At 44.5% G+C, this 24,885-nt stretch overlaps 2 protein-coding genes across 3 annotated transcripts in view; one reads left to right on the forward strand and one right to left on the reverse strand.

Moving 5' to 3' along the window:
- Positions 1 to 24,885, reverse strand: part of LOC126869170 (B-cell receptor CD22) — a 310,789-nt gene that overhangs the window by 134,976 nt on the left and 150,928 nt on the right. For both annotated transcript variants that reach the window (XM_050625369.1, XM_050625370.1), the window contains exons 4-5: positions 22,143 to 22,476; positions 21,157 to 21,392 (exon numbers count right to left, since the gene is read on the reverse strand). In XM_050625369.1, the coding sequence (XP_050481326.1) occupies positions 21,157 to 21,392; positions 22,143 to 22,476 (570 nt within the window). The remainder of the gene's footprint in view (positions 1 to 21,156; positions 21,393 to 22,142; positions 22,477 to 24,885) is intronic.
- The window catches only part of LOC126869178 (28S ribosomal protein S17, mitochondrial), a 196,290-nt gene that overhangs the window by 9,362 nt on the left and 162,043 nt on the right, over positions 1 to 24,885 (forward strand). The window lies entirely within an intron of this gene.

Genomic DNA, 24,885 nt, shown 5'->3' on the forward strand with positions numbered 1-24,885 from the left:
TGAGAACGGACGACCCAGTAGATTATTGCCGACGAATTATTTGCGGTGAATTCGCGAGAAATGCATTTATAGGAGCGAATTATTTTAGATTTCAAATCGGATTCAAAGTTCAAGCGAAAGTAAATGAATGCACTTTAGCGAGATTCGTTTTAATCGAAATAAAATTATTAACAGTTAGGAGGATCGCACGAACTGCGATAATAAAAAAATGTTCATTCTTGAAGTAAAATAATAGCCGCAGGACACTCGTTGTGTCATATCGTCATATTGCGATATGAGAACAATAGCAGCCTGTACAGGCTCGTCTCGCTGCACTCGCGTTTATTATAGATAAATTATTTAATTCTTATATGTTGAAGATATTCTTGAAATGTTTCATATCGGATAGTTAACTCTGTATATACGTAATTGGCCAGGTGTCTGCAGAGAAAGTGCCGTTCCCCCCCAAAATTCCAGGCCAATAATAGGTGCAAGGGTGCGCGTTTAAGCCGGGAAGAAAGCGTGCCGGCCGCGTTAATACAGAAACATAACGCTAAAAACAATTTCGAACGGAACCGAGCTGCGTTTCGCACATATGGTGCCACGTCTGGCCGAACCAGGAATTTCCCAGATATCTATGGTTCGTAAAATTTCACAATATCGCCGGCACCGACCTCCTTCGACGATCGATTTCTCCGCGAATATCAGAAGGAACGCTTGTGTTGAAGTTAAGGAGCGAGAAGGAAGGAGGATAAAAAGAAAGGTGAAAAAAGAAGCGGAGAGAAAAGTTGCCGAAGCGACGAAGAAACATTGATTTTTATGCGAAGCGAATGCTTCCGAAGGAATTTTTTTTATAACAGGCAAATAGGATTTAATAATCGTGTTAAGCAAAAGTTACGGGGAAAAAGCGAGACGAAATAACATTTTTTTTTAAAGTAGCGAATCTCAATGAGAATCTGGAAATTTGCAGACACATCGATAATGTAAAAGTAAAGAACGAATTATTTTACTCGACGGTAGTAGGGGAACGTAATTATAATACAAGAGGACTGCAATAACAAGATATCACTGGAGAAGTTCGTATTGAATTACAATGAAGTATACTTCATCGGTAGTTTCTCGTGATAACGCAAAGCACAGGAGGTCTGACGAATTTCTCAACGGAACTACTGAAAGTGACGTTTGACTACATAGATAGATACTTGACTGAGATTCACCTCGACAGATATTACGCGAATATTCCTGTACAACGTGCGATACCGCTTCGTCATCGAAATAATCTTTACAAAATTGAAAGTTTAAACTGTGCAAGGGATCACGGGATTCACTTAGCGGCGCGCTTAAAGATCGTCAACTTTTTCTGAATTTAATCAAGCGACGCTTCTCTTGCCGCGACTCTGCTCCATCCGACCGGCAAGAAATTGTTCTCGCGCGATGTCGCGTCTTTCACTGCGATTATCCGGTGCGACTTTCATTAACGGGATGCTCGTAACGTTCGTGTATGAATCGGGTGTCGTTCGCGTTTATTGCGCCACGTGTCGTTTAGCTTTCGCTATCGCGGGCCATCATTGCCTGAAAAGATTCATTGTCATTCATTAAGGAAACTTGACGCTCGTGAAGCCGGTAATGTCTGTCTGGAACTTCAACTTGAGCAAACTTTAACGTTATTTTGTTAAAATTCGAAAGCCTGTGAGAAAGAAATCTCGCCCGGATTCAACTCCGGAAACTGTATTTATGGCGCCTACTAAAAATTCGTCGACTCGGTTAATTATAGTTGAGCGGTTTTTTAAAAATCGTCTACAGAGGATAGACTCGCCGAGGATGTTACAGAGTTGCTGACAGCGAAACTCTGAGGAAGCGTTAAATATTCAGATCCAGTCACCGCTCTCAAGGAGAGGACGTATGTTTGCGAGTCTTTTAATCCGTGAAAAATATTTACGTTACTTAAGTGCAGACACTTCCAAAATTTTCTCTTTAAACAGCTCTTTTCGGTCCACGGTTTACTGATTTATCAGATTGCGGCAATGAGATCACTTTTTTTATACTTTGCGAGAAATTGCCTTAGTTACTTGTTGATATTTTATTAAACGACAAGAAAAACAGATTCGCTAATGCAATTTATAAGCTTCAGAATGTAATTGACGCTATTAGCTGGTATATACACTAGACCTACTTTACTTGCTTGAACGCGAATGGCTTTTTACGACTCTTGTTCAACCACTGTCACCGCCCGTGTCACTGCCTGACCGCGTACCGTCTTAAACTACTTGTTGGATCATATATCAGCCCATACTACTGTTCTCTCGATATAACGTCTATACCACTTGCTCGTACTGTATGCGATTTACGATATTTTCTTGATCAGGAACCATCCCCGTTCTACTTATCTGATTCAGAAGGGTTCGTATATCGCTTACATAGCAAGGGACGATTTCTATAATACTACTTGCACGACCAGAGATACGATTCCTATATCCGCTCAAAGACGGCTCCATTCCACTTGTACGATTACACATCGACTCGTACCACCCTGTCTAATCTGAAACGAGCTCCGCGCTACGCAAGGAGAATTATACAACGTTCCCCTAACTCTCCCAGACTATTTACGTAAGCTACACACGAGACGAAATCAATGGACTTTCCCTATATCTTGGAAGCAAAGCGCAAAGGAAAACAAGAATATCGCCGTTTCGTTGGGAAATTTGATAGCACGGCGAAACGATTCGAGACGATCGATCGCGAGGATCGATCGCGATGGTTCAACGAACACGACGTGTCCAGACAACCCAATCGGGTCAGGAATTTCGCAGGCTTCGACATCTTTTCCGATAATCATTCGGCTCGCTCCGGGCAAGCAATAAATAGGCAAGATTTTGAATCGTTGCCCGAGGACGGCTCGTGGGAAAAGTTCGCGAGTCCGCACGCATCACCGCGTTCGATCGACTTCATCGTCCCTGCTCGTCGGTGTATCTGGCGCGGAAAGATTAGCCTGTACTCCTTTTACCTTCCCCTCTGCACACCGCGTGAACGAAAGTTCGCTTATTCCGTTTGCCGGCCTATGCTCCATCGTTTCTCTCGACTTCCATCCAGAATTTACCATCTTTCGATTTTCTCGACGAAAAGGAAATCGTTTTTATTAACATACGTTAACGCGGTTTTCAAATACCGCAAAATTCAAGTCAAGTAGAAAAGTAGCATTCCCAGAGAAAGTATAAATCGATTTCTGTCGGAGCGCAAAAGGAGAGCAGGAGAATTCGTATCGATTTCGTGGATCGACTCCTAAGTTTTTTCCCTTCCGTTCGGCTTGCGCTTGTTTTGTGGATAGACGAAATAGAAAGTAAATATCGGATTCTCGATGACGCAGCTCCTTTGAGGAATATCTTCGATGCTTTGGATTAAAGATTTGTTTTCGTTTGGGGAAAATATCATGGAGCTTGTAAGGAAATGTATATACACGGATGGAGGAAATTTTTGGTACGCCTCGATTTTCTTTTCATTGGTATTAGAACGTATGGCTAATCAAATATAATTTGGTAATTACGCTTCATTCGATATATTATGGAAAAATGAATAACGAACGTACATTTCGTCGATAATTAAGGCTGAAATATCGAGTTTTGTTAAAAATTTCATACATGTTAAAATAACAAGAAATTGTCTTTAATAAAATAGTATAAAATGTTCCCTTCTTCGTTTATATTCTGCAACATTTTACGAAAACTAAAATTCATAGAAAATCTTGTTTTAACTTCTTAAGACGTCAGCTGAAAGGAGAATTGTAGATCAGAGATAAATAACAAAAGTTCGAAATTTGTTTTCTGTCGTCATCTTTTCACCAAGAAGAGCGCTATACAGCAGAGATACAGATTTTCAACCGGAATTTAGGAAACGGAAAGGATAAAGCGCACTATTAATAAAGCACTGTATTATGAAGGATGGTAAATTAAACGTAGAATGTTGGTTGGCAATTGCCGCGGTTGGCAGGTAATTGTGAAATACCTACGAGTGGGTGCGCGAGGCGAGCGTGCTAGGGTCGTGTTTGCATGCGATTGCTCGGTGTTTGGTCGTGTTGAGCGCCACCGAAAAGAATACCTCGTTGCGTTTCACGGTGCGCAACAAAGGCGCAACAGGTGCACGCAGCACACTGAAAAGAGAGAGGACGCTCGAAAGAAAACCTGCACGAGACGATAATTTTTTTTTCCGACGGTGCGTCGAGCGTAATTCGTCGTAGCGTTCTGAAATTGTAAAGATCGTCGTGCCACGGACCGCGACGTTCGGACGATGAAACGAAAAGGGAGGGAAAAGAGAAAACGGCGGATCTTGAAACGACGTTTAAACTGCCTTAAAAAATGAAGCATTTCGTGAAACTCCTGAATTTGCTCTCGGGGATGTACGTGAAATTTAATGCGCTGACGAAAAGATGGTATAAATTGCGTTGTTCGATCCACGAGAGAAAAATTGAAAGAGAAAGAAGGAGCCTTGGTTAGACAGCGCGTGATATTACGATGCAAGAACGATCAGTCGCGAGTGACGCTATTATTGTCAGAAATCATTTGCATAGCCGTCCCTTTCAAAGACTTTAAAATCAATTTATCATAGCTTGCGACAGTGACATTATTGTATTCAATATTTCACGAAGGATATAGCCACGGGATATTACGTATTAAACTGCAATTCCAAGTCGCCAGTGCATAAACAGCTTAAATAATGTCCGATGCGATTCACCCTGACAAAGTTCCATGTCCGGAAACTACTAAAATATCAATAATTCTAAACTGCTCGTACCGCGGAATGGATATCGAAATAATATCGCCAGAATGTATAATATCGTGCACCGGTACTACTTCCGGTCCCAGTCGTATAGAAAATTCAATTGTGTACTTTATCTTCGTTCTACTTAATAGCGCAGCAGAATCGTCGATGTTTGACGAAGACAAATGTTTAATCGCAGACAACATAGCCAAAACCACTTCACCAACACACCGGGTCGACGGCATCGCCCGACTCTATTTCGATCTATGCTACTTACCAACCAAACACTGACCTGCTCTACTTTCCACATGTCTGACCGTGCACGAGCCTATTTTACTTTCCGCGTGCCTACCCATATACTCGAGCTACTCCACTTCCAACACGTTGCCTGCGCCGCTAGTCTATTCTACTTTCATATTCTCGTGTATAGATCGGTCTATTATACCGTCCGGTGGTCCGACTACTCTAAGCCTATTTTACTTAATACGTTACTCTATCATTGCGGTGTTTCTCACCGTGCTGTGATTAAATACCGCTGTACGATAACTGCGTCTATTTATCGCGACGTTGCAAACGTGATATTTATGGTTTAGCCTTCCGATATTTTGAAAGATTCACGGTATACGCGTCGAATATCAATCTGCTTTCTACCTTTATATGATACACGTAATTCCAATTTACGTGGAAAAGGTAAATTTTGTTAGCGTTTCCTATCTATAGAATTTTAACTGAACATATACAAATGTGTAGATTACACAAGGACTCGGAAAAGGAAAGTAGGTGTCCGTGAAACAGTTTCGCGCGCGGATTTTGGACGGTTTTTTCAAATTACCGTACGTATTCGGGGATAAAGAAGTGGCAAAGTTGAAAAATTCGAATTTATATGCGCGGAAATGTTGCGAAAGAAAGTGTTTAAACGCTAAAGTAGTTTTTCCAGCCGACACTCTGCGAAATAAACGGCTTCGTTTTACGAACGCGCATATACTTTAAAATTCGAGCAGGGTCGCGTACGGTCACGCGTCTCCAGCAATTTCTGTTCGCGCTTTGCATGCTGCAATGAAGTGCTTTTAATTATGAAAGTATCCACTCGTTCGGGTGAAAACGAAGGGTACGTAAGCGTTACGACAGCAATATAATCTGCCGTAAATTAGATCCAATGGTGTTGTACGTTGTCCGTTCGGTTATACGAGCACCATCTATGATTCTTCAAACGTCAACTATGATTCGTTTATTCTTCGAGAGCATATAGAGCGTTCCACTGTTGGTGTATGTTAATGCACGGAACAATTTAAACAGAGGGAGTTAATGGAATTCCTGATTAGAAGTAAGCAGAATAAGTAAATGCGCGAACAGACAACTGGCAAGGTAGAGTAGGTCAACGTTTACTCGGCGATGCTGATAACAGAATGCATCGATATGGGAGGAAACACGTTAAAAGAGGCTTGTAAATTCTGGTTTTACGCAAGATATACAAATTTCTCGAAATAGTTGCAACGATAACAGAAAGTAGAACAACTCCCGCGAGACAAGCGTTTTCCTCAGAGTCGTTTAAATTCAAATATCATCAATTACCTGGAGGAAACCTGCTCGTCAAAGAGTTCGATCTCCCGACGATATTTCAACGCGAATACCGCGAATTACGATGAACCGTGGCGCGGGGTTTGCCTCGATGTTTATCCAAACAGTCTTAAATTTCCTAGGCGTCTGTACGAACGCTAAGGCGAGGGTTCCTCTAAAATGCAAATATTCTCGAAGGACGGAGCGCCGTAAGAAACGTTACTTTTTATAAAGCGGAGATTTTCGACGCGGACCGGAGGATAAATTGCACGCCTTTGAATGGCCACGTTATAAAGTCTACGCACCTGCTGGGAAACCACCCTTACCCATTTCAGCGAGCATTAAATTATCTCGAGACCGAGGCGAATTAACGCGCGCCAAAACGAATTCCAACTTTTGCTCGTTCGATCGGTGCCTTAAATCTTGCAATTGCCGCGTTGGACCACCGGCGAGCGATAAATTCCTTGGCGTTTCGAGAATTAATCCACGAGGGTGAATCACGGGCCGATCCACCCCAAGCTGGGAGACCCTGTATCGTCCTGATTAAACGAACTGCAACCGTACCGCAACCGCAGCACCGTAAAGTAAACTCTCGGAAAACTCGCGCAACGATCCAACGTAACTTGGAAGGTGTCGCGGCCAACTCGCGCATAGTCGTCTCGCGAATGCAAACTGGTAGCGAGCGAGTATATCGACGCGAGATGACTTATTCAGTTGCCAGACCGCTGACGCGGCTGGAATTCGCATACGAAAGTGGGATAGATGGTGCCGATGGTTCTCGAATACCGGAGGCCGCGTACGGCGTGAACACGCTCGTCTTTTTCCGCTTTTCACAGACAGCCAGCTGTGCTCGTGCAAGAGACGCGCAGCATCGCGTATCTCGTACGGAAAATCTCGGATTCCTGGACGGATCGGCACGGATAAGGGGTGAGATCAAAGAAGAAGGAGGGGACGAAGGATTGGAAAAAGAAGAGGATGGGACGAGGAAGCAACAACACAGCGAAATTTCAGCCTGCAGCGAGGGCGACTGGCAACCGGCTCGACGAGCAAACAGGCAGTCAGGTAAGGCAGCCAGACACCAGCGATGGATGAGATGCTAACGAGACGCGAAACGATCGACTATTCTCTCTGAGCAAGAGAGAGAGAGAGAAAAGGGTAGTCGGGCGTGAAATGGTTTTCCTTTAGCACTCTCGACTCGCTGCGCCGCGCCTCGCTGCCAGCCAACGGTCCGAGTTTATCCCCCGTGCCAAATACGTGAGACGCGTACTTTGCCGTGTTTCCTCGCCGCGATACTAACCGATCCTCCAAGAATTATTGCTTTCTTTGTATCCACCGCCTCTGGGAGAACTGCCGGCTCAAAGGGACCTGCTTGCGGTTCTTCAAGAATACCTGTTTTCTTTGAAGTTTCTCAAACCGCTGGCTGATGCGAGTCTCGACATGGACGAACAACACGCTTGCCCTTCTGGGAGCGTTCAATGTTAATGACCCGAGGTCTTTTTGCGGCGGTTACACTTTGATTTCCATTGCTTTAATAGTTACTTTGAAATATCTTTCGTGATTCTCAACCTGTTATGGCAACGATCGATCAATTCGAACGCACGTTGTTACAGTTTGATCTTGCATTTACCAGTTTATCGAGAGAGAAAACGTTTGCGTTGGAAAACGTTGCGTAAAATGGAAGCGTGTGAAATATACCGATGTGAAACGTCGATCGAGCATTCCGACGAGCTTCCCAATATAATCTCTTGGAAAAATGCATCGGTCACGACTGTCCACCATGCCAAAATCTCGAGCGATCAGGCATCTTTCATTCGCCACGTAATCTCCAACACTTTGCCTCGCGACTCTATCGCTCTAGACATCGGACTAAGTATCTTTCTTCTGCTCGTCTATCGTTTCAGTTCGAGGACTCTTTTGTCCGTCTCGGCAAAAATTCTACCACCCCAACAACAAAAGTATTACTCTCTATTTTCTTGGTAAAAATCTCTTTTTCCGATGTCGCGTATCTCCTTTGATTAATTATACTCCGTGAAGCGTGTTTGGTATTGTATGCACGCTCTATCAAAGAATCACACTACGAGAGCTCGGTTTGATACAACTCCAAGTGTCAACGGCTCGAACGCGAAGAGAGAAAAGGAAAGAAAGAAGAAAACGAAGGAAGAACCGTGGACAAAGCGAGCGCGGCGCGTTGCACGGTATCAAACAACGGTGATTTGCAGTCCGTTGCAAAAGACACGGTTATTGCGCGAGTACCCTCGGGTGAAGTATAGATGAAGTTTCCCCCCGCGGGAACGCAGGACTGCTTGCATTCAACGATTCAGCCGTAAACTTTGATCAGCCATGCATTGCACACGGCTAATCCGCTAATCTCTCACGTACACGCGATAAAACGAGCGCGAGACCGTGAAGTACGCGAAGGAAACGGCAAGAAAGCGGAAATCGTAGCTTTGAATGCGAATCGGGGGCTGCCGACTCTCTCTCGAATGCGATCAAACCTGCCTCGAATCGACCAAGTAACGAGGCATATCGTTTGTGATTGTTTTTAATTGCGTGAAAAACGAGAGCAAGAATCGATACCGTGTTCCGTTTACGGAAAGCTCTGATCGCGAGAAGAGAAAGAACAGTTGCTTACTAGGAAAGTAACCGATAGACGTGCAATAAAATTGACAGCGGGCAGTGATAAAGGCAAACCAATAATAGAAAATAATCGATATTAGAGTAATCGGTAAGAGTAATTAATGGATAAAAAAATTCCAAGAAAGTAAGCTATATTTATATGAATCCGCTATCCGCGAAAGCTTCAGAAACAATAAAGACGAAATCGTACGCGTGTACATTTTTCGTATTCGAGTAATTCTTAACACTTTATCGACCGATAGCCGATTAATCGACTTTTTGTCTCCGACAATCTTTCTCGTTATTTGAGCAGTAATTTGCTATTTAGTACTAAGGTACCTCGCTCAGTTGCGTCAGTTGCGTTGCTTCGCAAGCTCCCACAGTTTTATACCAATTTGAAAAACATACCGTTCGCGATGAACGAAAAGAACGCTATCGGAGAGTCTAAACCGAAACAGAGCCGGCGCCAGGGAGAATCTGAGCCTGAGCTGCCGGTCGGACGTGCGTATGCTGTCGAACCGCTAGCGATCAGTAAAGTGTTAATGACAAACACAGGCACCGATTCGATCAAAAGTTATACACAAAAGCTGAAACGACATTCGTTCTGTTTCTATCATGCGCAAAATCCTGCATTAAAAATAAGTCGCCCGACCGGACCATCGACCAGACGCGAAGCTAAGCATTTTCCTTTTTACGATCTGTATCGACGCACCTCCGCGTTCATCCTCTGCGACAACAACCGCTTCGCCTAGAATACGCGAAAAGGTGAGAGAAAGAGAAAGAGAGAGAGAGAGAGAGAGAAAAAAAAGAAAGGGAGACAAGAAACTCGACGGTTCGCGAATCACTCGTTATAGATCTGCTTGCTGGTGTCAATTTTTCAAGGCTTCATATCACGCGTCGCCTGGTTCGAGACAGCAGCTATATTTATCACTCTCCGTCTATTCGTTCGCCGCTGATGCATCTCTTTGGGAGCGATCTTATTGATGAAGCGCCGCGCCACTGTCGAAGAAAAATCGACGATCGACCTCTCTGGTCCAGCGGAATCGTGCGTCCGGGAAGCGGATCGAAAAAGAGACGAAAAAGGAGCTCGTGATTTATATCATAATCCCATGTTCGGTGTCTCCTTTCGAACGGAAGGTGACGTCTACGTCGGCAGGCTTGAAAATTAACACCGTCGTGTACCGGTGGAAAGGGACAGCGACGCTTCCATTATCCAGTAATATTATTTACTTGCTTCCAATTTCCTGGTCAATTGATTCGGCGGTCTCCGGTGAAACGTGATTTACCACACCGCCGATTGGATGGCTTCGCGTCCACGTTACGTGGCTCGAGTTACAATTGCAAAATGATACACGCGCACGCATTGCCGAACTAGAATTACCCGTGCGAAAGTATTCGCGGTATTCGGCCGGGGAATTGAGTTTATAATGCGGATGAAATTCTTAGATTAACGTTAAAATCGTTTTACGTGTTTGATACAGATTTTAAAAACGGAGACGGTTCGAATTTTTGAATATTTCGAAATCCCGCGTAGAAGAGGATCGAGTTACCGTAATTTTATAACGCAAAATTCTGCTCTCGTGCATTTGCTTCCTGGTAAATTGGAAGTTTTTAACATCGTTCAAAGAGATAGTATTATTTCACGTTATTATTGTAGAAAGTTAGGAAAGTTGTATGATTAAATTTCAATGCTAACGAGTGCAGTTGTTTAATTTCGCATAGCAGAATTTACGAAGTCACGTCACGCGAGAACGTCTGTTCCGTGCCATCGATTTTGAAAATCTCCGGCACGCTTTTCAGTCGCATGAGAGTTCGCCGGCGTAGATCAACGCTGGGTTATAAACAGCAAATCGGTCAGAAGAATAACGCCGTCTGAATGAAAACCGACTGCAACTTCCGCAACGAAATGGGATACGTGAATGGCGAGGCGAAACTCGCCGGCGTCGACGTAATAACTTGGCCGTGGAATCGAAACGGCTGGGAAAAACTACGTGTTCGTTTCGTATTTTGTCGGCGTGTCGAGGAGGGATGATCGAGCGCGCTATCGGCAGGTGAACTGAAAGCAAAATTCACGGGGCTTCTCTTCTCTCTTATCTCGTCGATTCTTACGATCCTCTTCTGCTCGACGATGAAGAACGCTCGACAGAAATCGAATTCGCGACAACGTCGAAGCAGGGCGAATTTTCGGAAAATTCATTAGCCGTGTTCGATGAAAACCGCACGCTCGTGGCCCAAGCGGAAACTTAGCGGTTCGCCGGAAAAATAGCCCTCCGTTGAGCAAAGTTCTGATTAAAAGTTATGAACGGGACCGAGAACCGGTCGTGTGCACTTTATTTACGGGCTCTCGCGTAATTGGATTTCATTTTGCCCGAGAAACTTGAATTCCCGATCCTTTGTGCCCGGCGATCATCTGCCCAGAGAAGCTTAATTCGACGTTGAATCTAATTAACCATCATCGAACAACCGCGGAAAAATCGCCGGTTAATTAAAACAGTTTCGAGCTTGGCGAATCGTTGCTAGGTATTTGCTGCGAGAAGCGGGGCGAAATGAACGATCGATTGCTCTGACGTCTAGTAGTCTGTCTATTCGTGGAAAAGAGATTAACGTAAAAGAGATTCGACGACATAGAGAAGAAGTCTAACTTGGAATTTTTCTGATGTTCGTTTAATTATTTTAATTACGCAGAGGGAAAACGGCTTTGAATTTGATGCACGTGTCAGCGCGATGTTCGTTGATCTCTGAATTTCGATAAGAATTTACCTTATCGGACGTCTAAACAGCCTGGCAAATCGATGAAGCGAAATTCATCGTTGATAATCGATTTAAATTAATCGAAACGATAGAATCTTTTCTTCGATCATCGTCCGGTAATACGCAGATATACGGCAATATTTTCCACTATCGTTTCACTGTCCTTCGTATTTCTTATGCAGGTACTACGACGATACATAGTCTGACACTTTCGCATACCTGGACACGGTTCCAAAATGAACGTAAAGGATATCTGCATCTACCTTTTCCATTAGCTTGCCAAATTACACGTACAGCTGACCGTAAGTCGAGACAAATGTCCAGCTTGCGTAATCTGACAGAAACGCGATCTCGATCCGATGTAAGATCGCCTGGACGAAGATTGCTCCCCTTGATCCTAGTTGAGAACACCTTATCGTTAGGCGAATCTGTTTTATGACTTTCGACAACGAACCACCCATTACATAGCCCATTTCCTATTCACCCTCGCCCCTATTTAGCTGCCCGCTTAACGGCGACTCTTCACGAGGCTCTTTGTATTCGTGAATATATTTATGTACACGCGCTTGTGTTGCTTGTCAGTCTCTCTCGTTTGACCGCCACGTTATGGCGAAAAAGTTCATTGCCAGACGCTACTTTCTTGCGAGGGGAGCGAGGTTGCGCGATATCCGAGAAGAGAGAAGACGAGGAAATTGGCGCGCTTCGTTATACGAAATCGCCTGTATAAAACGGACATCATCGCCGTGGGCGGGTATCAGCGTCGTAGAAAACCGGTTACCGTCGTAGGTGTGGCTCGTGCTGCCAGATATTTGGCGCTCTAAGCGCCGCGTCTGTCCCGCCTCTTTAAAATTGAACGTGGCAACGCGAAACCACTATTCCCTTTTATGAACACGAACCGACTTACCGGGCCAGCAGAATGCATCGCAGGAATACTACGTTCTAATTAACATAAACGCGGCGTCGAGAGGTTGCAGCAGCTTCCGAAAGAAGAGGAATATTTTTGTCTGCTTCTCCGGCGACAGAAGCGTACGCGTTTCGTAGATGTGAAACGCATGGGAGAAAATCGATGTAGTCACGCTTCGATATTTAGTGGGATACGAACCGGGCTCCAAGTGTATTATTAGTCGGTGGTCGAGGCAAGTTCGAATTTTCGATTAGGGTCTTTGGGAATTTGAACTCTGAACCCGGTAGTGATTGAATGTCGGAATGGAGAGAACGGAATATAGAGTTATGGAGTTTCCTGTTGTTCCCTATCTCCCCGTTCTCGCAAGAAATTCACAATCGCGGTAGCAAATACAGAGCTCGCTTCGATGGTCGAAACACAAATTACCGAGAACTCGAGCATTTGCGATCGCGACGCTGGATACCGGTTAAGTAGCTTTGTTAACTGCTTTAACTGAATGCTTTGTTAACTTTCTACTTTGACGCTTTCCATTCGTAATCCTTACACGAATAAAGTCTGTTTCCTCGAGATACTTTCTCTTGGTTCCAGAGAATATCGCACAGAGTAATATTATACGTATAAAATATAAAACACGTTGAAGCTGTTTCGAAATTAAGAAAGAGTCTGGAATCTGCGAAACAGGAAAATTCAAAGGCTAGACAGCCGCAAATCTAGATCGTCAAATATTGCTTAAACGAAAGAAGAAAAGTAAGTCGAAATCTCTCGCGTCTTCAGCGAGCAGAATTTCCTTTACACGGACGTGCGGAAAAATTATTCTCTCCGAGGATAGCAGCACGGATACAGGTGATTCGTGCAAAATGTATCTTGACCAAATGGAGCTGTGCGGCAGGCTGCCGCAGCGTAGATTATAATCGCGGGAATTGCGGCCAGGCTTGGTCATTAAATCGCGTAGAACACCAGAGATTGTTTCGTCGCTGTTTGCACGGCAACTGAACAAGCAATGAAACGACTGACCGGAGATAGTCAACTAATTATAGCGTTCCTCACGGACCAGAAAACAGAACAATGCTCCGTATATCGGCAGTCTGATCGCGCTTCCAGGCTACATTAAAGGATTTGCACCGTGAGACCAGTTAATTAACTAGCGTGCAATATCAGTCACGGAGATTAAAGTCGATCGACGATCTTCGCGACGCAACGCCTCGCCGATGAAAGCTACTGTTTCGGACAATAGCATCGCCACTTTCGATTCTCTGGTCGATTTGCAGATTAGTTTGGCTATGTTTGCATTATCGTTCCTCTGAAAATATTTCACGAATGTCGAATGACAAAGAGAAGACACGTGCGATGTTCTCGTTCTTCGTAATATGCGATACCAAAGGGATAAAATCTAAAATATCTCTATGGGTTAAAGATGAAAAAGGCGCGGAAAACGTAAATTATAAAAATATTAAAAAGAAGAGATTGGACGTCGAACAGTACGTACTTCTTATATTACGCGCGACCAAATTGGAAATTAATGTCTGTCGCGAAAGGGTTGAAAACATCGAATATTTCCAAAGTACTTTTATCGCATTATCGTTCGTCGTAATTAAAAGAGAAAAAGATTCGATTCACCGGCGAAAAAGAATCTTCGTCCATGCAAATACTTGTACTGCAACTTACGTTCGGTTCCGTCGGTTTGGAAGGCAATCAGTGCCGCAGACGAGCGGAAACGCGCAGCTTCTCCGACGAGCGTGTATCGTTGACCGGCGTTAAATGCCCGGAGAACGATAACGTCGTGCAACGGAGGAGAGTTGTCGGTTCGAACGACAGCCCTTCAAGTGTACCGTCGACCGGAAGCTCGAGGTTATTGACTCGCCACTCGACTTCGTAGGCGTGCAACACACGCTCACGGGGGAAACCTGGGGTGCGGTGTGTGTCGACGAGGAAACAGAGACAGGATCGAGAGACCGTGTAAGAGAAGCGACTCGAAAAGTGCTGTATATACGAGATATGGTAACAGGTAGAGGAGAGACGGCTCTTGAAAACGGCAATTTCTTGTTTCCACCGAGAATTGAATACGCATGGTCGCGCGGTTCGCTTGAAAAAACAACCTCGTTGGAGATAATTAACTTTGCGCTAAATTCTTTCGCGATGGTTTCGCGATGGACGAGATTACAACGTCTTCTAACGGGTCCCGTGTTTTTTTCTGGCAAAAGACTGGAGATATTCCCTAGACACGATATTAACTAACACTCGTAACTGGATTATTAAACGTAATATCGGGAAATTGAAGTCGCGAGAGTTTCTTGGTCGATAGATGTGTCCGGTATAAATCTCAGACGTAGTTGAACGTCTGGTAATAATTATATCGATTGCACGTAAAGTAAGAGCTATAGAACGTGGGTGAGTAATCTGGTTTACGCTGATTCAAGTTGATCCTTGATCTATAAACGAGTTTTGCCTTGCAATTTTTATAACCTGGTTATATTTATATAACGATGTATCGTCGAGATGTGCATAGAAATCAAATGATCGATTTGATCCGAACGATTAATTCAAAGTGCACGACGAGCGAGTAACAGGCAGAATCGTACGGCCAGATAAACACGATAGCCGCTGATTGGAGAAACGGCACATCGACGTGGGGAAATTAAGCGGAAAATTATTACCTAGTGCTGTTGCATCTGTGCGTGCCTTGGGCGCAAGGCTTCTAAAGGATCTGTCAGCGCCCAAAACTGGAAATTCTAGTGGTAAACGTGAAATCAAGTTACCAGCGAACAGAGGGTGCTAGCGCTTCGTCGTAAAGCGATGCTGTAACCGTATTCCAGATCAAATGTGATAGTCAAATAGAGTTTTTTGTCAGATCGTAGCGCGAGCAGAAGCCGTACAAACAGAATCTATCGGCTAATAACCAAGAACGATCGATCGACCGTCGGTTTCGAATGTACGCGCGCGATTTTCGATAGTCGAGGCCGCGATTAACCGCGTCGAAACAGCGCCGCCCGGAAATACGACGGGTATTCGATGTTTGGCGACTCCTGCGGTCATCACCGGCCGATGAAATTAAATTACTTCGGCCGCCGGCCAAGCGAAACACCAACCTCGCTTCTCCTCGCCGTTGCAAACCCGATTTTGCACTTAAATCGCTTGTAATCGACGGTTTTTGGCTTTGCGTTTAACATTCCCGATCGAGAAAGATCTTGAACACGTTCGTAGATCGTTCGATGTGTCGTCTGCTTCGCGATAAGAATTCGCAGACTTTGCGATCAAGCGAAGAAAAGTTGCTTTCGAAGCTTGGAATTTTTATCCCGTTGCCTTTGATCGTTGTATTTGAGACGTGTCGCTTAAAATTTGAGTAATCGAAAAAACAAAATTTCACTTTTTGAGTCTCCAAAAGCCTACCCGTGTCTTTGATATACAGGTCGTGTCATTCGCGAGGACGCGAAGCGGAATAGAAAATATTTTACTGGGCCTAACGCTATCGTGGACGAAAAGAAAAGTAAAATATGGAAAATCGTGGCGAAGACAGAAATTGTAAGCGATCGATCGCGAGGCCATTGGTGCTGGAGAATGTTCCATTAATTACGCGGAAACCTTCAGCTAATCAATGGGTAGTTAGTGGCCAATGGTTGGCTCGCATCAATAATCACTGGGCGACGTGGTAGTATAGTACTGGGCTTTGATGCGCTAATTTACACCACCTGCATTAATGCCCTTGTCCCACTGGTCCGGAACGACGATTGTCTAAGTGCGTGTACGATCCCAGGACAGGTATGCGCAAGGCTCCGCGAACAAGACGATATATTAAGGTAAACCAGGCCGTACAAGCATCGATGTTCATCCCTTAATTGACAATTCACGTCGACATATTTATTTCTGTCCGAATCAACAAGAATCATTGATTTAGATTCCGCTAGCGATGCTGCTCTCCATGCAGAATGTATTATAGTAGGAAAAACGTTACAAACAGGGACAAACAGTAGGATAATTTTGTAGATGTACACCAACGAACATGATCGCTCAAACATAATCGATCGATTCGGTGGAACAAGCACGTACAAGTCGGCCGTCGTACAACGAAATCTATAGTTAGCAAACTTTGTACCAAGTTGTCGATATTTGCGAGGATCGATAACATTTCTTCGCAAGATGAATGTCAGATGAAAGCAAACGCCGCCGTGGAAGCAAAATGGTACAGGGGAAGTCGATGGTCTCTGGCTGAAAAGAGAATGTAGAATTAACTGACGAACAAAGTAGAATCTTTTCGTTCCATCGCCTGTTTAATATCTGATGCTACGAGTGTAACGAACACACAAAAGAACAAACCTCTCTTGGTTACCTCGCAAATCCGTCTACTCTGCAAGGAAAAGCGCAATCACGCTAACAGCGCGCGATTAACCGGGGAACAATGGCGAGGTCCGAGGCTTCCGAAAATTCGCCGCAACGACACAATGAGCGACTGCCATCCGCGGCACTGCTTCTCCGTATCTGACTGCTATACTTTTCAGTCTGTTATAAATACACCGTGTAAACGTCTCGGTGACACCGGTCTCGTTCCTCCGTCGCGCTTCCGCGGCTTCCGCTTTCGAGCGGTGACAACGGTGGAAACAATGAAGCAACCCTCGCGGCCCGTCCCGCCGTGCAAACTTTAGCTTTTGTCCCAACGCACCGGGAACAAGCGACGGAACGAAAAAGAAGCCCTCCTCTGCTCGGTTTACGGCCGAAACAATACTTTTATCTTTCGAAATTCGTCGACGACAGCCTCGAGACAGTGCCGGTCGTCGCCTAATTAGATTCCCCGACGAAAGGGCCAACTATTTAGCCACTGCCGCTAATAAAGTTCTAAACGGCGAGACAAAGAACGTGGCATAACGAGATTAGCAAATTACATCGCGGTACGCGTTTAATTAATTCCCACAAGCAGATTCCCGAGCAGATTTTCGCTCTTCCTCGTTCGATAGGCATTTATGCGATCGTGATTCTTTTTACCCTCTCTTTTTTTTTTTTTTTTTTTTTTATCGACGATGACGATGTAGCCTGGATGAAAAGACCTTTGGTAGTGATACGATTTAGAATTGGAAGAAGAATACCGGAAAGTGTCTTTGTGCGTGGTAATCTCAGGGAAGGAAGGACCATCTTATGCCGTTAATTATTTCTCTATATTAACGTGCCTTTTTCTTTAACGATGTTTATCATCCAACGAAATCGACGTTAGTAGCGAATCGCTAAATCGCTAAATCGAACAAACAGACGGGAATAAACAAATGATAGAGAACGGTGTTTGCTTTCACGACTTATGACCCAGCGCAACAGTCGGAAACCAAGACTGTATTTCCTTGAAAGATAAAGAAGGATGTACGCCGTGAAAGAAGCAGTTTCTAATTCATACGGTCGGCATGCGGCTTAGGTAGCGTACCGTGCAACCGGCTCACAGATCCGATTTCTCGACATCCTTTTGCGAAAGTTTAAATAATACCAGCTTTGTACGTGGAATACCATCCACTCCATCGGCGTTTTATTGTCGTCAGCTCGTCTCGCGAAAATCTACAAAGAAACTCTCGAAACGGGAGAGAATATAAAGAAGAAGAGGAAGAAGAAGAAAGAGAAAAAAGGTTGGTCGGCAAGAGGAAGAGAGGCGAAACTTATAAAGAGCGGTTCCGTTGACGTCCACGTGAATCGAGCCATTATCATGCAAACCTTAGGAAGTCGAACGTTACCCGGACAGAGGGAAACGAAGAGAGAAAAACGATATTGCCGCGAGTGTTGGCGTAGCGCGGCGAAGGAGTAGGAGCAGCTGGAGGCGGAACGAAAGCGGAATGCCACGAATTTCGTTAGCGTGGTTTCGACGATGGAGTTGGACCGACGCGGCGCAGCGGACCGAGCGAGGCCGTATCTGCCCGGTCTGCTCTGATAAAGGAGAAAGCCCCGATATTGGTCGGACAGTGGAATGCCTGCACATTCGTGTCGGACAACAAGATTTCTCTCTGTACCTTATACCAGTCTCGTCAGCCTTATGGGCCGAGGTTGCTGGATGGAACGGAAGGAAACGAGAAGAGACGAGGGAGCAAGAGGGACGAGGAGGAGAAAGGCAGTACGACGGATCGAGGGCGAGGTTAAAAGGAAAGTCGAAGGGATCGAACGATTGCGATTGGAACAAGTACCGTTAAGCGGCAATGGTCTGCCTGTTGTCACGATCAGACGTTCTCCGCAACACGAGAACCGTAGTACACGCGTGCCCTCCCTCGCCTCGACTGTCCTGGCTGAAGAACAAGCCGGCAAATTGAATTTCGGCTCGAACAGCGGGGGAAAAATGTCGAAGAATCTAACATCGGCGGAAGAGAAGCGAGCACAGGTGTCCAACGAGCGTGGAGAAACTAAAGGAGGGATCGTGGGGCCGAGCCGAAGAAAAGCGAGACGCGAGATTCTCTCGGTGAGAAACTTAGACGTTCGTCTCCTCGTGATTCGACTACTTCGCTGGTACGAAGAATGCAAAAACAAGGAGAGTGTGTTGTCGAGCGCGGCTAAACGAATTCGTTGTGGAAAATCAGCGATAAAGGGCAGAGGAGGATTTCGATTTGCGGAACGCCGCGACGCTTCCGCTGTCTGTTGGTCGGCTCGAGTACAGAGAATTCGGCGGAGCAGCCGCATAAAACGTGCATTATTCTTAACTTTTTCTTCGCCGCGAATTCGCTTACGGCAACCCCGAGGGCGCTAAGCAAATCTATTCCCATCAAACGCAGAACGACGTTACCATTTCCAAGCAACGTCTTCCAATCTCTTCTCCTCCTTTCATCCCCCGGCTACGACGAGTCGCTGGGATTTCACCAACACCGACGAAATCGATGATTATGACTCGACGAACGCGTTACAAGCATATTATCGGTCGTCTTTTCATCGAACGTTATATGCTTCTATTTCGATATGCTTTGTTCGAGGCTTGTTTGCTAGCTCGCAATATTCGGAAATTGCCCTTCGAATACAATCTTAATGTTATCGCATCAGTTTTGTTAAGGGTAATGAAGAAATTGAAACGTTTAATCGTTTTTATCGATGGTACGTAATTTCTTCCTGTGAAATCTGTGTGTATAGAATCTTTAGTCGAATATCAATTAATTTCTATTCTTTCATAGCCCTGTTCTTTCAGAACTTTTTGATGTTACACATATCCTACATTTGTTATTCTTTGATAAGTTAAGATTCGTGTTTCTATACTCTTGGGAATTGGTTCTTGTACGTATTCATCGTCCAAACGTTGATTTGTCATTCGCTATAATTCGGTATTCGGTCAATTATTTTAGTACGAAAATAGCGAATCTTTCCACTCACCACGATTACCAGATCCGGATTTCTAAAGCGACTAGTTCGGTTAAATGGCGCAAAAATTTTCCATAAAGTGTAAGAAAAATTGTTCCAGCTCAATGAAGGAGCTCGGGTTGTCTAATAAGCCATAAACCCCGGTACGTTGCGTAAAGTCTTGCTAGGAAATCGTTGACAAGTCGGCTGGTTCGGAACTCAAGCAGACTAGCGCGCGAAATTAAACATCGCCGCGAGGGGTTGCGCGGATGACAAATAAACGAGGCGAGAAGCGCGACGGTCAGACTGAAAAGAGCAGCTCCGGGGTTGGCCAGGACACGTCTAGCGGCTAGCTGGAAATAAAGGAAGGGCTGTACTTCGCGCGAGCAACGGGCGAGATATTAAAAACAAAAGTGGTCCGCAGGAGGGTGGCGTAGACGGCCGCGTGGCGGCTGGTTCATTTGAAACGTGATTCGAGCGGGTCGGCGCAGAGGGTTGAAGCGTGTCGCGCGGCAGTCGGCGACGCCGCTTGCAACGATTGTTTCGTCCCGTGCATACCATTGTTTCGTCGCGTGTATGTACGTTTTGCCGCGGAGACGAACGCGACCGATGCGTCCGTCAAGCAGAAAAAAGAGCAAATTAAAAAGAATAGCAGGAACGAGAGGAAGAGAAAGAAGGGGAGGAACGTTTACGACAGATGCATATTCATGCGGCGCGAGGATGCAACCGTGGTCCGAGCGACTTGATTTAATATGCATAAAATCTTTACATTTCTGGGACTCGGAGTAGCATTTTGTAGAGACTAAGAAATAATTTGACACGGGAATGGTGGTTCTCTGAAAGGAGATCTGGTAATCTGCTTTCTCTGGAGTCGATTACGGACGACGAATCGGTAAAATGATTTGTGATACGTTGTAACTCGTCGAAAGCTTTTGCCCGACACGCGATATCGTTCTCGGTCTGTTTCTCAGTTCGATCGATATTTCTGTCGACCATTTTTCCTTTCTTTCCCAGGACTTTCTTATTTTTTTCTTTTTGTATTACTTTCTGACGTTCTCTTTTAATTGTAATAATCTTGATAACTCGCTGAAAGCTCGTTACGACTGTTGGAAATAATTTTTCTCCTATAGCAGGAGAAGCACAATGCGCGAATATAAAAATTTCCTAATAAAGAGAATCGACAAACAGCATTGACCTTAATCCTCGATAATTAATTTCTAGCTACTCGCTCGTTATACGGCAGTACCGTTTCGTCAATATTTGCTAATACTATTAACTAGATATAACTATCGTGTTCAATATTCATAATCGTAACTTACCGAGGACGACGAGCTTCACAGGTCTGCCGGAAAGTATCTTCCCCTGATCGTCCTCCAGCGTGCAACCCCATATACCGTCGTCTTCTAATCTAACGTTGTCTATATGCAACGCCTCCGTGATAGAGTCACCGATATATCTATGTCCAGTTCCACTCATTTCCGTTCTCGTGTTGATTGTAATCATATCTACCGGACTTCCCTCGTGCAGCCATCTCGCTGGTCGTATTCTGTAGCTCCTAACAAGACAATTCGTACCAATTAGAGAATTAATTCGCAACGACAATACCGTGCGAATTCGTTGCTGCGACGATATCGACTTCGACTACTTGCTCTCGCTACTTTAAATCGAATCTTCCCATTTGCGGGGAAACAGCTACGCGTGCAGAACTGTGTCAGCAATTACGACGAATCTGTTTCGTTGCGTCCCCAGTTACTTTTAAGACGAATTGAACGTTGTTTTTTTTTTTTTTTTTTTTTTAGAAAATATTGGTCTTTCCGACGTGTTTCCGAGTTATCGATCAAAACTGACAGAATGTCATCATCTATCTGGTTAATAACCGTGCTAGATACGTCTGCAGTGGAATTATTTCTACGTTTCGAACAGCTATTTTTCAAGAAAATCGTTCTAGCAAAGCCTTGCTCGTCTTCTAACAGTATCTTTTTTACAATGGAATTTTAATTATCAAATTTTAGTTTGCTAAACAGCGATGCCCAGTTTAAACAGCTTCTTTTTCAAACGCGAACGCGATAAATTTCAAATGAACACACTATCCATCCGACTAAAGCAGCTATTTTCACGCCAAATAAATCACTTTCTCTTGAACGAGGAGAAAGAAATCCTTCTCGGGGAAGAAGCGAATAAACCAAGCCACATTTTCTACGATATAAATTTATCTTTAGACGGAGGTACGTAACAGAGAAAAAGGACGAATCTCGTGATAGTCGCTCGTGCGCGTTTCATTCGTCGATGAAGAAGGTTAAATTACCTGACCCCGGGCAATAGCAGCCTCGAGTAATTCTCTAGCTCGCATGGCAATATGACCTTGCTGTGAGGTTTCACCACCAGTTCCAAGGGTGGCTTTGACGGAGCGGCAGCTGTATCTAAGGAGACTGGAACATCGGTCGTAGCGGAAGAACTGGTAGACCATAAGTCCTCTTCGGGGGCTAAAAGGGCCGCGGGCTGCGCCACCTCGTCCGACAGAGAAATCAACGTCGAGCTGGACGCCGTTGTACTGGTGGTGCTCGTCGTGGTTCTTCTAGCACGCCGTCCTCCCTCCTGCCTGCCACGAAGGGTGAAAACACCAGCCTCGTTCACCGACCCTGTAACGACAAAGGATAGTATCGTCATCTCGCTGTTGCGTTGTCTATAATATAAATAATAAAAACACAAAAACAAAAAAAATAAAATTACTTTGCTCGTCAGAAATTTCACAGATTCCAGTTAACAATTTTTTTTTAGCGTCGCTCGCGAACGCGAATTCTAGATGGTAAATTCCAAATAAAATATTTTATTACTACGCTGTTTTACTGGAATTTTAGTTTTTCTATATTCGTACGCATTGATTTCAAGTTTGAAATACGAGATTCTTAGGAAGCTCGATAATCGACGTACTTTATTCCATCAAATTTCATACTTGGCGGTCGTAACGCGATCCCGCAAAACTCGACAGAGCCGCAAAATAAATAGCGTTCCACGCAAACGAAGGCACTTCTTAACTAAATGGTGTTTCCATCGGTCGGTCGATTCTCCCGAAAACTGTCTATCAGCTTCGGTCGACCAAGGCTACCGAGGAAAACTAATTATGTCTTCGATGGACCGCAAATAGCTATAACTATCTAGCGTAGCCGAGGTACCTTGTCGACCCGTGTCTCTACTCATACCCTCCTCACGACCTCCTATATTACGGAACAAGCTAATGTTTATTACTCGCCAAACGATGACAGAGCCGAAACGCGAAACGTCTCTGTCGTTTTATCGCTTTTTGCGAAACCATTATCGCGCGTACGCGCTTGTTCGATTTTAATTTCTAGTCGTCGAACTTCATCGACGCTCCAACTGCTCGAAGCCGGGCCAAATGAACTAAGAAATATTCTTCAAATCCGATCGTCCGTAACAAGCAAAACGAATAATTCAACGAGTGATGTAAATTTGACTCCGAGGCATACGAAAAATGGTATAAACCGAACAAAAGACGCGGAATGAGAAGAAGACGAATCCGCTAAGAGCGAACGATTCGTCAATGCGTTCGTTAACGTTTCCGGGTATATCGGCGACCGGTTATACACCGACACCGAGTGGATGTTGTTGAGCGTTGATGCATGCATTATTCAGACTGTGTATCCATTCATTATTCATGTCATGATCAATGGATGTCAACAGACCGCGATCTGTATCTGAACGCATCAGCCTGACAGAAAGTGAAAGCACTCGCTGTCGTTGGGATGCGTCCGCGACACGAAGGGGCTATCGATGCCGATCAGATTTTATGAAACGAAGGAACCTCACGCGAACACGCTTGTCTTCGTTACGATAATGCGTTATTGTCGCCTGGATGGTCCTGTTTGGTCACCGATACCGTTGACAAGGTAATCAGCCAATTGTAGCGTTACTTGATAATATGCCTCTGATGTCGAACGTCAAGTTTGGATATAGAAATTATATAGATCGCATAGATCTATTATGTAATCGTAAACACGATGAGCCGATGAAATTTATGCTGTGCCGAGAATTCGCTGCTACGATGCCGCTATAATATAACATAGCGATATAATATAATCTGGGAAATTCAGCGTCGAGTTTCTCGGAATTTCTCTGCAACGAAAGTCAATAATTTCTGCATCGTGGAAATCGGAATTAGATCAATCGTTGGCCGTCGGAAACAACACAATATCGGGATACATCGATATTCGAAAAACTTCCAAATAGAAAGAATCGTTGTTCAAAAAGGCAGTGCTCGTTGTTATGCAGATCGATAATGGTAAATTTCAGAAGCGGCGGAACAAAAAGATGACAAACGCGTAATCGTAAAGATCGATATCAATGCGTTGCGCGTTGAAGAAAGTGTTATCGATAAATCTCAAGGATATGAGGTTTCCGCGTTTCGCGCGAGTTCCGCGTGTCGAGAAAAGCGATATCGATAAATATCGATCGAATTTCCACTGGATGCCGATAAATTCGCTCATCCTCTGAAAATCAACACCAATAAATTCCGGGTCGTGGAAATCGGCACCGATAAATTCTGGGTCGTAAAAATCGATGCCGATAAATTTTCCCGTTTGGTAAAACCCTGCGGAGCATCGGTAAATTTCGGGTCGTGATAACCGATCGACGAATAAATTGCGAATCATGGAGATCGATAACATTGAATATCTTTTCGGCATGATCGACGATGATTTTTGGGTCGTGGTAATTTCCTACGATGACAAATTCTCCGTGCTTGGAAACCAAGGACCGAGATAAATTCTGGGTCGTGGCACGCGGCATCGATAAACCTCGCGTCCGTTCGACTCGAATCTTTCATTAATCAACCCGTGTTACAACCTAGTTACGCTAACATATACACACAGCACGTAACCGAATACGTGGGAAACACTTCAGCAAGAATGAACTGGACGTTTAAAAACTAAAGCGTAAATTCGTATGGACGCATAGTGGATACGGAATGTATTATATTTCCCTTGTAGTTTACACGCTGATTAATTAAATCCTGGAATATTCGTCGTTAGAGA

The sequence above is a fragment of the Bombus huntii genome, chromosome 9, assembly GCF_024542735.1.
Source record: "Bombus huntii isolate Logan2020A chromosome 9, iyBomHunt1.1, whole genome shotgun sequence".
NCBI classification, from domain to species: domain Eukaryota; kingdom Metazoa; phylum Arthropoda; class Insecta; order Hymenoptera; family Apidae; genus Bombus; species Bombus huntii.